Source organism: Pangasianodon hypophthalmus, chromosome 9 (genome assembly GCF_027358585.1).
Source record: "Pangasianodon hypophthalmus isolate fPanHyp1 chromosome 9, fPanHyp1.pri, whole genome shotgun sequence".
NCBI lineage: Eukaryota > Metazoa > Chordata > Actinopteri > Siluriformes > Pangasiidae > Pangasianodon > Pangasianodon hypophthalmus.
This window is the reverse complement of record NC_069718.1, coordinates 22,478,882-22,491,599: the sequence shown is the minus strand read 5'-3', so window position 1 is coordinate 22,491,599 and position 12,718 is coordinate 22,478,882. Positions and strand designations below refer to the sequence as shown.

The following is a 12,718-nucleotide window of genomic DNA, read 5'->3' as shown; positions in this document are numbered from 1 at the left end:
TGTTGCTCGTGTGTTAGACAGTGTGCTCAAACGTATTCACATCCACTGATGAATATTTGGGAAACAAATTCATCTATTTACATAATGAATTATTTATCAGTAATAATTCAATGGACTCAATCAAGACAAAAAAAACTCACACGGTACTTTTTCTGCCTAAAATAAAAGATGTTTCTTTGGCAGTAACTATCAAAATAATTACTAGTAATGCTTTATGTACATAGTAATGGGCCATTCCTCTATTAATACTATCTCCTTTTTTTTTTTTGAAGAAGAAGAAAAATGACAGAAGAGTAGGTATTTTTCCAGATTGCATTTTTTCAGGCAGGTGTCTTGAGCTGTCACTGTGAAAAAGATCTCTAGGAGGCAAAAGGAAAGGGTGAGGAAATGAACACACATACAGTATGAGGATTCAATATTGCCTATTGTAAGAGGTGGCCCTGTTGAATTCTGATCATTCACAAATTGTTATTAAGTAATGAACTAATAATCAATGAATTGTCACCTTCCCTGCATTCTCTTTCCTCACAAGTATCTCTTCTTGTTGATGACTATTCTCCCTGGCACAGCTTCAATCAGATTGAGCGCTCGCACACCTGGAGAAGAGAGTACTGACAGTGAGAGGATTGGAAGAGAGAAAACAGAGAAGCCTCTACAGTACTGATAAGAGAAAGGCTTCAAATTGGAAAGTGAGGACTGCAAATGACGTCAGGGAGGGAGTTCTAGTTTGGTGCTTCTTTTAAGGTTTTTATTGTTCTAGCTGAATGACTCCATTTGAGTCAAGGATGTCAAGCCAACTAATCTATATGTTTTAAATAAATGCATGCCTCGATGACATGCAGAACCTACAGGGAAGTGTTTATTCAGTATTCCTTACATGTGTGAAAGCTGATGTTACTTTACAATGGTCTTGTTCCAGATCACCAGTTTACTTGAATTCACCTGTAGTCATCCCAAAACACTGTATATGCATAAAAGGCTTAGTGATGCCTCTAGTTAAAACAGAGCACTCGCAGAGGAGATGTATCAGCTAACCTAATTTAAAAAACATATTTGATTTGAGGAAACGTGTTTGATTTTTTGGCATAATTAACATAGAGTTAGGCGTGTGTGTGTGTCTGTATGCGGGTTCGGTATTGTTTGATGTGGGATAGTTGTCACCATGCACACAGATAAGAGAATTCTGCACATACCGGATCAGCTCTAGCCAGCGTATAAAAGTCACAACCTTGGCGATGACCAATTATTTTAGAGGGTAACCCATTCACATACGGGATATTATCCATTTTGGTACTTTGCGAGTATGGTTTATCCTAACACACTGTAAACACACTGCAATCTTGATCATTCAGACTGAAGCATAAAGTGTTATAGTCTCAGTTGTTCAGCACTACAAATGGAGGTTGTTCATATGGTAAGTGTTAATTACACTGTATTGTAATGAAGGTGTATATATATAGTTCAAAATCTAAAAAATGTTAAAAGCTATCAATTCATGAAAGTGAATTTTGTTGTTGCTGTTGTAGATGCCTGTCTCTTCCTCAGTTCTGACACTCATGATGTCTTTACTGCCTGTGTTTGCATCTCAGTTTCCTGGCAAAAACATAACAGGTGGTAAATGTTGGTTCCTTTTACTGAATCTGAAATTAGTGTTTATTGTTTAAGTATTGAAACTTACCAAATACACACTGATGTGATTCAGGAGTGAAGTCAATTCAGTCAATTCTGGAGAGCAATTCTACTCAAGGTAACTGAATTGTTTGAAAATAGTTTTGAAAATGCATGAGTGCACTTCATGTTATTGGCTGCGCTGACCGAACAGAAATTGAATATGACATGATAGAAAAGCATTAAATTGGAATTAAGTTTAGACTTCATGCACTGCAAAAAATGTCATCTTATCAAGGGAAAATATCTTGAATATATTCAGATTTATGTAGTACTATAAGTACTATAAGTGTAGTATTATAAGATTACAGTACAAAAAATTTCAAGCTTTAAATAGTCTTCTATTAGTAGATAATTTGGTTAATTTTCAGCATTTATTTCTAGAAAGAAGCAAAATGATCTGCCCATAGAATAAGAAAATTTAAAACTTGTAATTAGTAAAAATGTCTAGAATGTATAATATATAGAATGTATAATAATCTTATATTTTGTTTATGGTAATGCTATAATAGGAAATGCCAAATAAATTTGACGATATTCAAGACATTTTCACTCGCTAAGATAACATTTTTGCAGTGTCAGAATGGTATAAGATTATTTAATTTTTATTGGCCAAACATGCTTATACCTCTGGTTACAAGAAAATTGTTGAGGCAAAAGTATGAATTTAATTATGTTACCAGAAATATGTATTGAATTATGTAAAACCTGTGTTAAGAGTATGTAAACAGCAGATATGTGTGCAGTGTATGTGGGCTCCACCTTCATCCAGGAGGCTTTGAGGAGAGCCAGAGAGCTAACAGATGCTGCTTATGCACGGACTAATGAGAGGTCAGTTACAGAAGAGACAGTACAGTATAAATGAGCTTGTGTTTAATTATTGTTTAAGTGGAATAGATTATAATGTGTAAAATGTTAGACTATGATGTGTTGCTTTGCTGATTCACTAAGTCTGTCTCTCAGAGTGAAGATGTCCGTAAAAGAAGGATCTTTTCGTCCAAGTGACCTGCTGGCTCAGTTTAAACAGGTCGGCACTGGTACCAGAGCACATATCAGAGCTGCAGAGCTGCTGGACAACACGGTGGAAGTCATCAGAGAGATGGTGTACACACACACTATGGCTCAGCCTAAACATACTGGTATAGACTTTAACACAAGTACACAGAGGTTCAGCCTAATCGTCTTAGATTCTACAAACATCAGTCCATCATGTGAGTCCATCATGGCGTCTGTGTGTGTGTGTGTGTGTGTGTGTGTATGTGTGTGTGTCTTAGAGCTGTTGAGCATGAACGACGTGGAGACTTTGCTGGAAGCTACAGGATGTTCGGCAGAGATCAAGAGACCTGTGTGCAAAGGCGACTGCCTTTCAGAGCGCTACCGCACCATCACAGGCCATTGCAATAACAAGTACTCACTGAATATTACAGCACCAAAGACAAAAAAACAGCAATAACAGCTATGCACTCACCGGCTCACTCACTTTAATAGGAACCTGTACACCTGCTTAGTCATGCAGTTATCTTATCAGCTAATCGTGTGGCAGCATACAATCATACAGATACAGGTCAAGAGCTTCAGTTAATGTTCACATCAGACATCAGAGATGGGGACAAAATGTGATCTCAGTGACCTTGACATTTTTGGCATGGTTGCTGGTGCCAGTTGGGCTGGTTTGAGTATTACAGAAACTGTTGATCTCCTAGAATTTTCATGCACAACAGTCTCTAGAATTTACAGAGAATGATGTGATAAACAAAACAACATCTAGTGAGCGGCAGTTCTGTGGGTGGAAACAGCTTGTAGATGAAAGAGGTCAGATTAGTTCAAGCTGACAGGAAGTCTATGGTAACTCAACTAACCACAGAACATTGAATCTCAGAACACACAACATGCCGAACCTTTAGATGGATGCGATACAGTGCAACAGCAGAAGACCACTTCAAGTTCCAGTCCTGTCAGCCAAGAACAGGAATCTGAGGCTATAGTGGGCACAGACTCACAGAAACTGGGCGGTTTACAGAAAAAGCATAACTTTCAGTGAGCATGTGCCCTCTGTAGGCTCAGATTAAAATAGGTGTTCCTTTTAAAGTGGCCAGTGAGTGTATATGCAGTTGTAGTTTAAACACAGAGACATCTTTAACATCAGTTGTGTGATGGGCCTTTACTGCAGGTTAAAAGGCATAGTTTTGACTTTTCTGCAGACAGAATCCACTGCTGGGGGCTGCTAATACTCCGTATGCTCGATGGCTTCCACCAGCGTATGAAGATTTTCACGGCACACCCAGAGGCTGGAACCCCCAACACACCTACAGTAACTTTACACTGCCTCCAGTAAGACTTGTATTATTAATATATAGACTGCACAGTTGTATATATGCATATAGAGTGTAGTACTATTTTCCTATTTTTCTGATCAAATTATTTATAATGCACAATAAACCTTTGAACTGAGTTCCAGGGTCTAAAAACATGTAATGTGAAGACATTACATGCATCACTGTACATGGATTAATGACAAAACAGCAAAAATGTGATCTTTTTTAAAATGTTTTCTAAATCTTTGATTATAGGATTGTAATGGGGATTGTTAATCTGAATGAACAATTTGTGATTTAGACCCTCATTTCTCCCTTAATATGTATTTTTGGTAAGCACCTTCCTGGGACATGTGGCATGATATTATGTAAAATATTAATGTGTATTAATAATTGTATTTATTTATTTATTTATTTATAGAAAGCAAACAAAAGAGACGTAATCTATTTAACTCATACAAATTATTTTAACTATCATTATCATTATTAATGTTTCATGTTTATAATTATTAATGTTTATTAATGTATCATTATTATATATTCATTATTAATGAATAGTCTACAAGTTATTTTATAAGCACTGAACTGTTTGGTTGTGATGGTTTCTGTGTAGGTTCGTGTAGTGTCCCAGGAGGTGTTGTACACCCAGAACGAGAAGATCTCTTTGGATTTGTCTCTATCTCACCTGCTGGTTGAGTGGGGGCAGTGGATTGACCACGATCTGTCACTGACCCCCCAGAGCCCCAGCACGGCCTCGTTCAGGACCGGTGCAGACTGCATCCGTACCTGCGGCAGAGACACACCATGTTTCCCCATACAGGTGCACACACACACACACACACACACACACAAAATAGACATACAGTATGGTACATTGCACAATTTGTTCTATATTTTATATAGACTGATAATTCTTCACTAATATCGCTTGTTGTTCTTATTTGCGGAAAGCAATTGCATAGCAACAGAGGACAATACCACTGAGACAACATTAGATAAAAGCAGTCAACAAAAAAAAATAACAGCTTTAGAAAGATTTTTTTGAAACAAAATATTTTTTGTCCTAGTCTTGAAAAAAACGTTTTGAAATTTCTGCTATATATATATTTTTCAAAACTACAGGCTATGCTGAATTGAAATAGGTTTCTCTTTTGCATGTATCTCAACAAGAAGTTAAAGCATTTTAATGTTGAATTTTAAAGTCTGGTTACCTCCAAAAGTGAAAGTAGGAAATTGCATTTAAAGATGTCATTCTCACAGCAGCACAAGAGCACCAGATATTTTTGACAGCTGATATCTGATCACAAATATCCGTTCGCTACGGCATCTAGAAATCCAACAACCTGATCAAAGCCTGATAACTACTGTGGGAGGAACTCACACATAGCAGGCAAAATTTTCGACATCTTTTAGGCAGACTGACTGTTTTTACCACCAATTGGTTCCTTACCCACCATGATCTTTACAGGATGATAGCCTATGAAAGATTAAAAATAAATAAAAACATTTCCCTATGGATTTGGTGAAATATATTTGTGGTTTCAAAACCAAAGTATGCTAAAGGCAGAAAATCCCAATTTTGGCCCAAACCCAATTTTTCATTGTTTGTTGGAATTCAGCTACAGCAACATCTGAAGGGTTTTCTATGCCACCACATATATGTGTGTGTCAAAACAATTGCAAAAAATGAAGCAAACAATTTGTGAACAGAGTTATAATACAGTTCACTTTTATGCAAGAATTTCTGAAACAAATAAACACTATAAATTTGTATCATAATCTGGAATATCTATCAACTGAGTAAAATTTGTGCTAGTTTTTTGAAAGATGTATTTAGAAGTGTTAAGTGTTTTAGACCCTACTGTATATGCACATTGCTTTAAATAGGCAATAATAAAATCTTCATCTTTCTGTCTTGCACTTCCTCTTCTCTCGCTCTTTCTATCTCTCACTCAGATCCCTCTCTCGGACCCTCGCCGTGGTGTTCAGAGCTGCATGCCATTTTTCCGCTCGGCTCCCAGCTGTGTAGATGCCTCTGTCGTTTGCCGTCACCGAGAGCAGCTGAATGCCATCACGGCCTTCGTAGATGCCAGTATGGTGTACGGCAGTTCAGACGAGCTCGCTCGCTCTCTGCGTAATCTGTCCTCTCCTCTTGGCCTACTCAGACACAACCAGCTGCACTCAGACCAGGGGCTCGCCTACTTGCCCTACCTGCCCCGCACACACACCCAACTGGACCCATGTGCACCACGACAAGACTCCAATACAGGAAAGAACACAACGTCTATGGGCAACTTGACCTTCTGCTATCTGGCAGGTTGGTCACTGTGGACAGGAATTTGTGAGCATTTTTGAGCTCCCTTTTTTAATAGATATGCTGTTGTCATTAATCATGATAAAAGTGGTTCTTAATTTAAAAAAAAAAAGTTTGTATGTTTCTTTGCACAGCTCATTAAAATCATGTTTTGATTGAGTCAGTACACTCAGATACAGGACTATAAATGTGTAGATTTCTAAAATTCATTCTAAACCAACCAAGTGACCGGAGATGGCCATGGACATCCATATTTAGGACTGACTAAAATTAGTCCATTTTAAGTCTGTAATGGTCATATCAAGATTGATTTTTTAATTTATTATTTCTGACAGTCTTCTTTCAGCGTCCAGATGTTACTGAGATGTCTAGATCCTCAGTAACGTCTTTGTCCTCACTGGGATAAGTGAGCAAAGTACAAAGATAAGAGATGACCGTTTCTGCAAGGGGACTTTGAATAAAAACCTAGTACTGGTCCACTTACTGCATAGCAAGCAGTTAGATCTGTGACCTATTACTAAACATTTACATCAGTGCTTAATTTGGTATATTATCAGTTGGGCGCATCATTGGCAAACATGCTTTACATCGCTGTGTCCTCCTCTGGTGTGTGTCCTTCAGGTGATTCTCGGGCTAATGAACACTTGGGGATGATTGCTCTCCACACACTGTTTCTGAGAGAGCATAATCGATTAGCCAAGGAGCTACATATGCTCAATCCCCACTGGAGCCCAGATACACTGTACCAAGAGGCCAGGAAAATCCTTGGAGCTGTCCATCAGGTTCAAGAAAAATATATGTAATTACACCAAATTTGTGTTAGATTTGAGTGCAATCTGGCTGAGAACTGGGAATTTCTATTCACTGCCATCGCAGGTCCTGACGTGGGATCACTACTTGCCACATGTCCTGGGGCACAGAGCATATGCTGAACTCATGCCCCCCTATCAGGGTTATGACCCTGAGGTCGACCCCAGCATTACCAACAGCTTCTCCACTGCTGCCTTCCGCTTCGCCCATGTGACTGTACAGCCCATAGTGAACCGACTCGGACCTGGATATCAGCTTGACCCTAAATATCCACCACTGCCTTTACACCACTCACTGTTTGCCTCCTGGAGGGTGGTAGAAGAAGGTACATGACAAAAAAAAAACACAGTCTGACTTAAAATACTTACAAACACACACAAATTTAGTCTCTGTGTGTCATGTGTGGTACAGATTAATACACATAAGGACAGTAATTGATTCCAACGTTTAAGGTTTAGACAAAAAAAAATGGTATGGCTGTATATTGTGAAAATGGAGCAAATATACATATACAGTAATGGAGAAGATACACTATATGGCCAAACTTTTGTTTGGCCACAGAAAGCTATATTGTGTTGTGATATATTTAGTATTCTCTGTTTCTGTAGGTGGTATAGATCCAGTGCTGCGGGGTTTGTTATTGTCCCCAGCCAAACTCCAGGCTCCTGAGCAGATGATGGTGGAGGAGTTGACCGAGAGACTGTTCCAGGCTCACGGTGGGCTGCCGCTGGACCTCGGGGCTCTAAACTTGCAGAGGGGCCGTGATCATGGCCTGCCTGGTACTGTCTTCACCCTCATTCTTTTTCTACATGTGGTTTTCACACTACAGCAAAGTTCAAGCAGACATTTAAGATTAAGTTTTACACTGTATCATTGCTGAGCCTATTATCATTATTGTTATTTTCACATACATACATATAGGCCCCTTTTTTAAAACACATCTTGCTCAACAAATAGTGAGTATGACATGTTTATTTCTCACTCTTTCTTCCCTTTGTCTCTATATGAAGGTTATGGTGCATGGCGAGAGTTTTGTGGACTCTCCGTCCCTGCAAATGAATCTGATTTAATAGAAATTCTGGAGAATGTAGGCTTGGTGCGTAAGCTGCTTGCTCTGTATGGTACAGTCTGGAACATTGATGTATGGGTGGGTGCAATCTCAGAGCCTGCACTGTCTGGAGGGAGAGTTGGACCTCTGCTATCCTGCCTCATAGCCAAACAGTTTCGCGCACTCCGAGATGGAGACAGGTGAGCCTGTAGTCATTGATCATTTCTATTTTTTTTTTGTTTTAGCTGTCAACTAAAATAATCCTGGAGTGAGTTAAAAAAATTAAAAAAAAAAAAAAAAACAAAGACCTTGTTCAAAATTTGCATGGCAAATGTACAGTATAGTCAAATAAACTGATTGAATAAGCATGTCTGTCTGTCTGACTCTGAGGTTCTGGTGGGAGCGAGAGGGTGTGTTCAGCCCTGCTCAGAGACGCTCACTGCGTATGGTATCTCTCTCTCGCATCATTTGTGATAACACGCACATCTGCCTGGTGCCCTCAGACCCATTTGTACAGACACGCCACCCTGACAAGCTGCTACCCTGCACACACACAAACATCACACACCTTAATCTCTCTGCATGGAAGGAGCCAGACACTGGTAGGAGAAAGAGACTCTTCATTGTTATGCTTAGAGATTTACAGTCACAGATTGATACCAAAATGGTCTCTCATATTTATATATATATAAAATGGCAAAATATTAAGCTTTTATTAACAACAAGTCTTTGATTCAGGATGTTTAAGCCTTGTGGCTCTTGACTGGCTGCATCAGGTGTGGCAGATAACCAAATAATGACTAATCTTTTAAGAAAAAAAAACATCCCAGAAGATATTTTTGGAAAATTGTGTACACCCAGACACGTTAGTTTGAATTTTACATCAAGCATTTTAATCATTATCATGATTTTACTTTGCGTACAAGAAGACTATATAAGTGAATGTCCCTGTTTCTAGCTTTTCCCCAAACAGTTCACTGCAGCAACGTACACGAGCAAATGGTGGCACAGGAGCTCTCAGGAGTGCATTTGCTTAATTCTTGCTCATTTTCTGACCAATTATTTTGTTGTTAAGACGATCAAAAGCTTAATATTTGCCATTTTGGGCATGTATATATGTACATACACACACTCACTGAGCACTTGAATACTTTTCCCTCTGTTGTTTCTTCAGACCCAGTGTGTGGCTCCATTCCTCGGCTGAAAGTGGGTTTCTCTGTGCTGTGTGATTCAGCAGTGCTCTACCAGTGTCCTTCTGGCTATCTGCTTCATGGAGCTACCCACATCACCTGTGACCCAAACACACGCCTGTGGACTCCAAACCCACCCACCTGTCAAGGTTTGTTTGTGTATGTTAGGATGTGTCATTAAATTGATAGTTGCTGTTCAGTCAGGTGAGACTTGGCTGAAACATAAAAACAATGCAAGGGTAACTATCTTTTGGTTTTGTCTCAGATATAGACGAGTGCTTCAGTGGACCTGTCTGTCCACCAAACCTGCTGTGCCACAACACCCCAGGTTCCTTCATTTGCACAGGTTTGCACTGTCTATGATGAAAGAAAACAGGATAAAAGAAAAGCTTTTACATGGAACACTTGTTGTGGTGGTACATACTTTTTAGAAATGCAGCTTTATTTAGCTAGTTTACATCTTTTTCCAGAGTCCACTACACTTTCTGCCACCTCCATTGCTGCTGCAGTGATGACAGTGGTGGGAGGTGTTGCTGTGATGAGCCTAATAGTGAGTTGCTATACAAGGTGGGGTTTTTGTTTTCCTTTAGCTTTGGTTTAAGCTTTAGCTGCCGCATTATATCAAACTGTGGGATTAAATTTCTGATTTTTTTTTCTGTTTGTTTCTTGTAGGTTTTTCATCAGAAAAGGGAGAGACAGCAGAGTATGTTGTAATAAGAACCATTGAAATTTCCATTTTAAATTAGTCAATGTACATTTTCACCCCTCCTAAGCACTAGGGTTGATGTGAAACATCTGGATGCCTCCTTGTGCATGTATGCATGTATTTCACCAAAGATTCATAGTGATGCATGTGGCAGTATTTGCAATAGATACTACTGTCATGCAGCTGTCTATGTCTTAATTCTTCTCAACCTGTATATAATTGGAGCAGAGCTAGTTCTCTCTACAAGCTTACTCTGTGTAGCTTTTATCCCTCATCTCTTCCCCGCCAGGTCAGTATCTCACGCAGCACTGTCTACACAGAATATTGCACATTAGCTGACTAGCAGGCGTGGTTGAGTGGTTCTCCCTTTCCATACGACATGCTGTTTTTTGCTGAATTTCTGCTAATCCACAGCTGCAGGATTGAAGTTGGTTTTCCCTCCTCAAAACAGACCTGTCCTTTCTCTTTACTTGAGTTGGATTTTTCCCACAGTTCATGCTATACCCAACGGTTAGCCACAAGAGCCTGCGTCTGGTTCTCCGGGAAGCTAAAGATGGGCACCAACTATGTGCTCACTGCCTCAGCATTGAGCATCTTATGGATGTGGGTCTGAACCAGACATCACCTGTGACGACTGTGGGGCATTCCGATGTCAACAGGGTGTGTTCAGCTTAGATTTAGACCCTGGTTTAGAGTTTAAGTTCTCTTAATTTCTTCTTACTGGTTCTGGCACATTACCACATGTTGCATTGCTCAGACAACTCAGCTCCATTCACTAGCATGGAATCCCCCTCAAGGTAGGCCCTTCACTCTGACAGCATCACTGACAGAACCTGATCTGCTGGGGCTGTACAATGGTGTAGCAAATGTACTGTCAAGAGAGCAGTGGCATCTGCTCCCAGAAGTGATAGTGCAGATCTGGCTGGTGGACTTATTTAACAGTGCCAAGTCAACACATTGCAGCCCGCTGGGATAAAATGATCTGGCCCATGACTGGCCTCATCGCCATCATTTTGCCTCCTCTACAGATGATTCATTAATTAACTAGGTCAGAGTCTTCATAGCCCCAAGACAGCTGCCAAGATCTTTGTTTCCAAAATTTGCTTTTGCTAGTGGTTGGAACACCCTGGCAGCTTTCGCCACAAGCAGATCTGCTATCCCAAATAGACGAAGAGATTTGCCAGGTCACTTGTGTCTGTGGGTCTGGCCTGTGCAGGAGTCCAGTAAGCACTCCTGAATGCAGGAGCTCCTAGATCACAGGCCTTGTATGCCCTTAAGTAGAAACTGCTCTGCCAGTGTTTACCACATTGGTTGGACCCCTCTTTCCTGCCATAATATGCCTGTGAAGGTTGCAGAATTGAACAGTATGTCTCTGAAAACTGCATACACAAGAGTTGGAGAGTTGTGTAATCTGGTGATAATCTTGTTTTGCATGTGTTGGTGGTCAGAGGACTCTGAGGTGCACTTGTGGTATGAGTGCGTTAGTCATCTCTGAACACCTTTTAGGGTAGTCCTAAGAGTCCTGAGTCCTGTTCCTCATGACATTTATGGCATACATTATCCAGGTGTTTCACACCAGCCCTGGCAATTAGGAGGGGTGAAATGGAATGCTAGTTACATAGGTAACCCTGGTTCAATGAACCCCAGATAACTGACATGGGTCCTTGTGAATTCGAACCACTGCTGGCTAGATGAGGTTTCAGGGAATGACAGCTGTAATTATTGAAATTACCGTCATACATCAATACATGTCTTTGTTGGAAGGTCTAAGCATGCACACACACATGGAAAAGAAAGCATCCAGGTGATTCACATCTCCCCTAGTGGTTATCGGAGTTCATAGAACCAGGTCCATATGTAACTAGCATTTACATATGTAAGCAAATATGTGTCATTGTGTTTCTATTTATTGTTTTAACAAGTAAAATGTCTGCAGTGAAATGACGTGTTTAATATTATGTCTGGTTAAACTCTAATTAATCTCTTCTTAACAAAACAGGCCAACATGTTTACTCAACCAATCATACAGTATTATTTTTTGTATGGACATACTGCAAGTGTGTGTGCTGTTTTACTTTAAGTGCTGTCTTTGCCATGGTTCTCTGTTGTAGATTTACCTCTGCCCTGGTAATCTGTTGTTGTCCTCTTTACCTTATCCCATATAAAAGACATATCTGATTTATAGCCTACAGGCACCCTGCCATGGAGTCAGCTTCTCCCTACAGCCACTCAATCTGATAAATGTAATTCAGTGCTGTGAAATAGGATTTCTTCCTCTTTGTAACCCATTCCCTCTATTGAGTGAACAGATCATCTACTCCAGGGATGTAATACAATGACACATCATTTAAACAAAGTGGGGAGATTTTTTTTTTTAATTCCCATGTGCAAGTATTATTTTTGTTTGTTCATAACCTCAAATTTAGTTTCACATTCACTGGAGTAAAAACCTTCAACTTCTGTGACTTTTTTTGTTATATCCCACTGGATCTGTGTACCTTTCTGGCAAGCTTTCTTTGGGGAGAAAAAAAAGCCTCCTATTCATATATGTTTAGTACACACTGTATCTGTTCAATGTGCATGATGTGTTTGTATACAGTTACATCCCTAATCTGCTCAATAACTAGAGCCTATGAATATCTGCTACAGTGAATGCAAACCACACAT

General features: G+C 39.8%; 2 protein-coding genes across 2 annotated transcripts in view; one reads left to right on the top strand and one right to left on the bottom strand.

Annotated features, from left to right (window-relative positions):
• Positions 1–135: 135 nt before the first annotated feature.
• Positions 136–12,623, top strand: epx (eosinophil peroxidase). The gene is made up of 18 exons (XM_053236696.1): positions 136–1,414; positions 1,527–1,611; positions 1,703–1,747; positions 2,415–2,499; positions 2,632–2,807; positions 2,943–3,075; positions 3,870–3,999; positions 4,597–4,803; positions 5,940–6,300; positions 6,919–7,079; positions 7,174–7,432; positions 7,716–7,886; positions 8,118–8,355; positions 8,546–8,757; positions 9,330–9,494; positions 9,611–9,691; positions 9,816–9,912; positions 10,018–12,623. The coding sequence occupies exons 1-18, from the start codon at positions 1,397–1,399 to the stop codon at positions 10,070–10,072; spliced, it is 2,679 nt and encodes an 892-aa protein (XP_053092671.1). The 5' UTR covers positions 136–1,396; the 3' UTR covers positions 10,073–12,623.
• Positions 6,332–12,718, bottom strand: part of rab3il1 (RAB3A interacting protein (rabin3)-like 1) — a 21,057-nt gene continuing 14,670 nt past the window's right edge. Inside the window, exon 13 of the mRNA XM_026919323.3 lies at positions 6,332–7,930. The gene's annotated coding sequence lies outside the window, so the exon portion shown is untranslated. The remainder of the gene's footprint in view (positions 7,931–12,718) is intronic.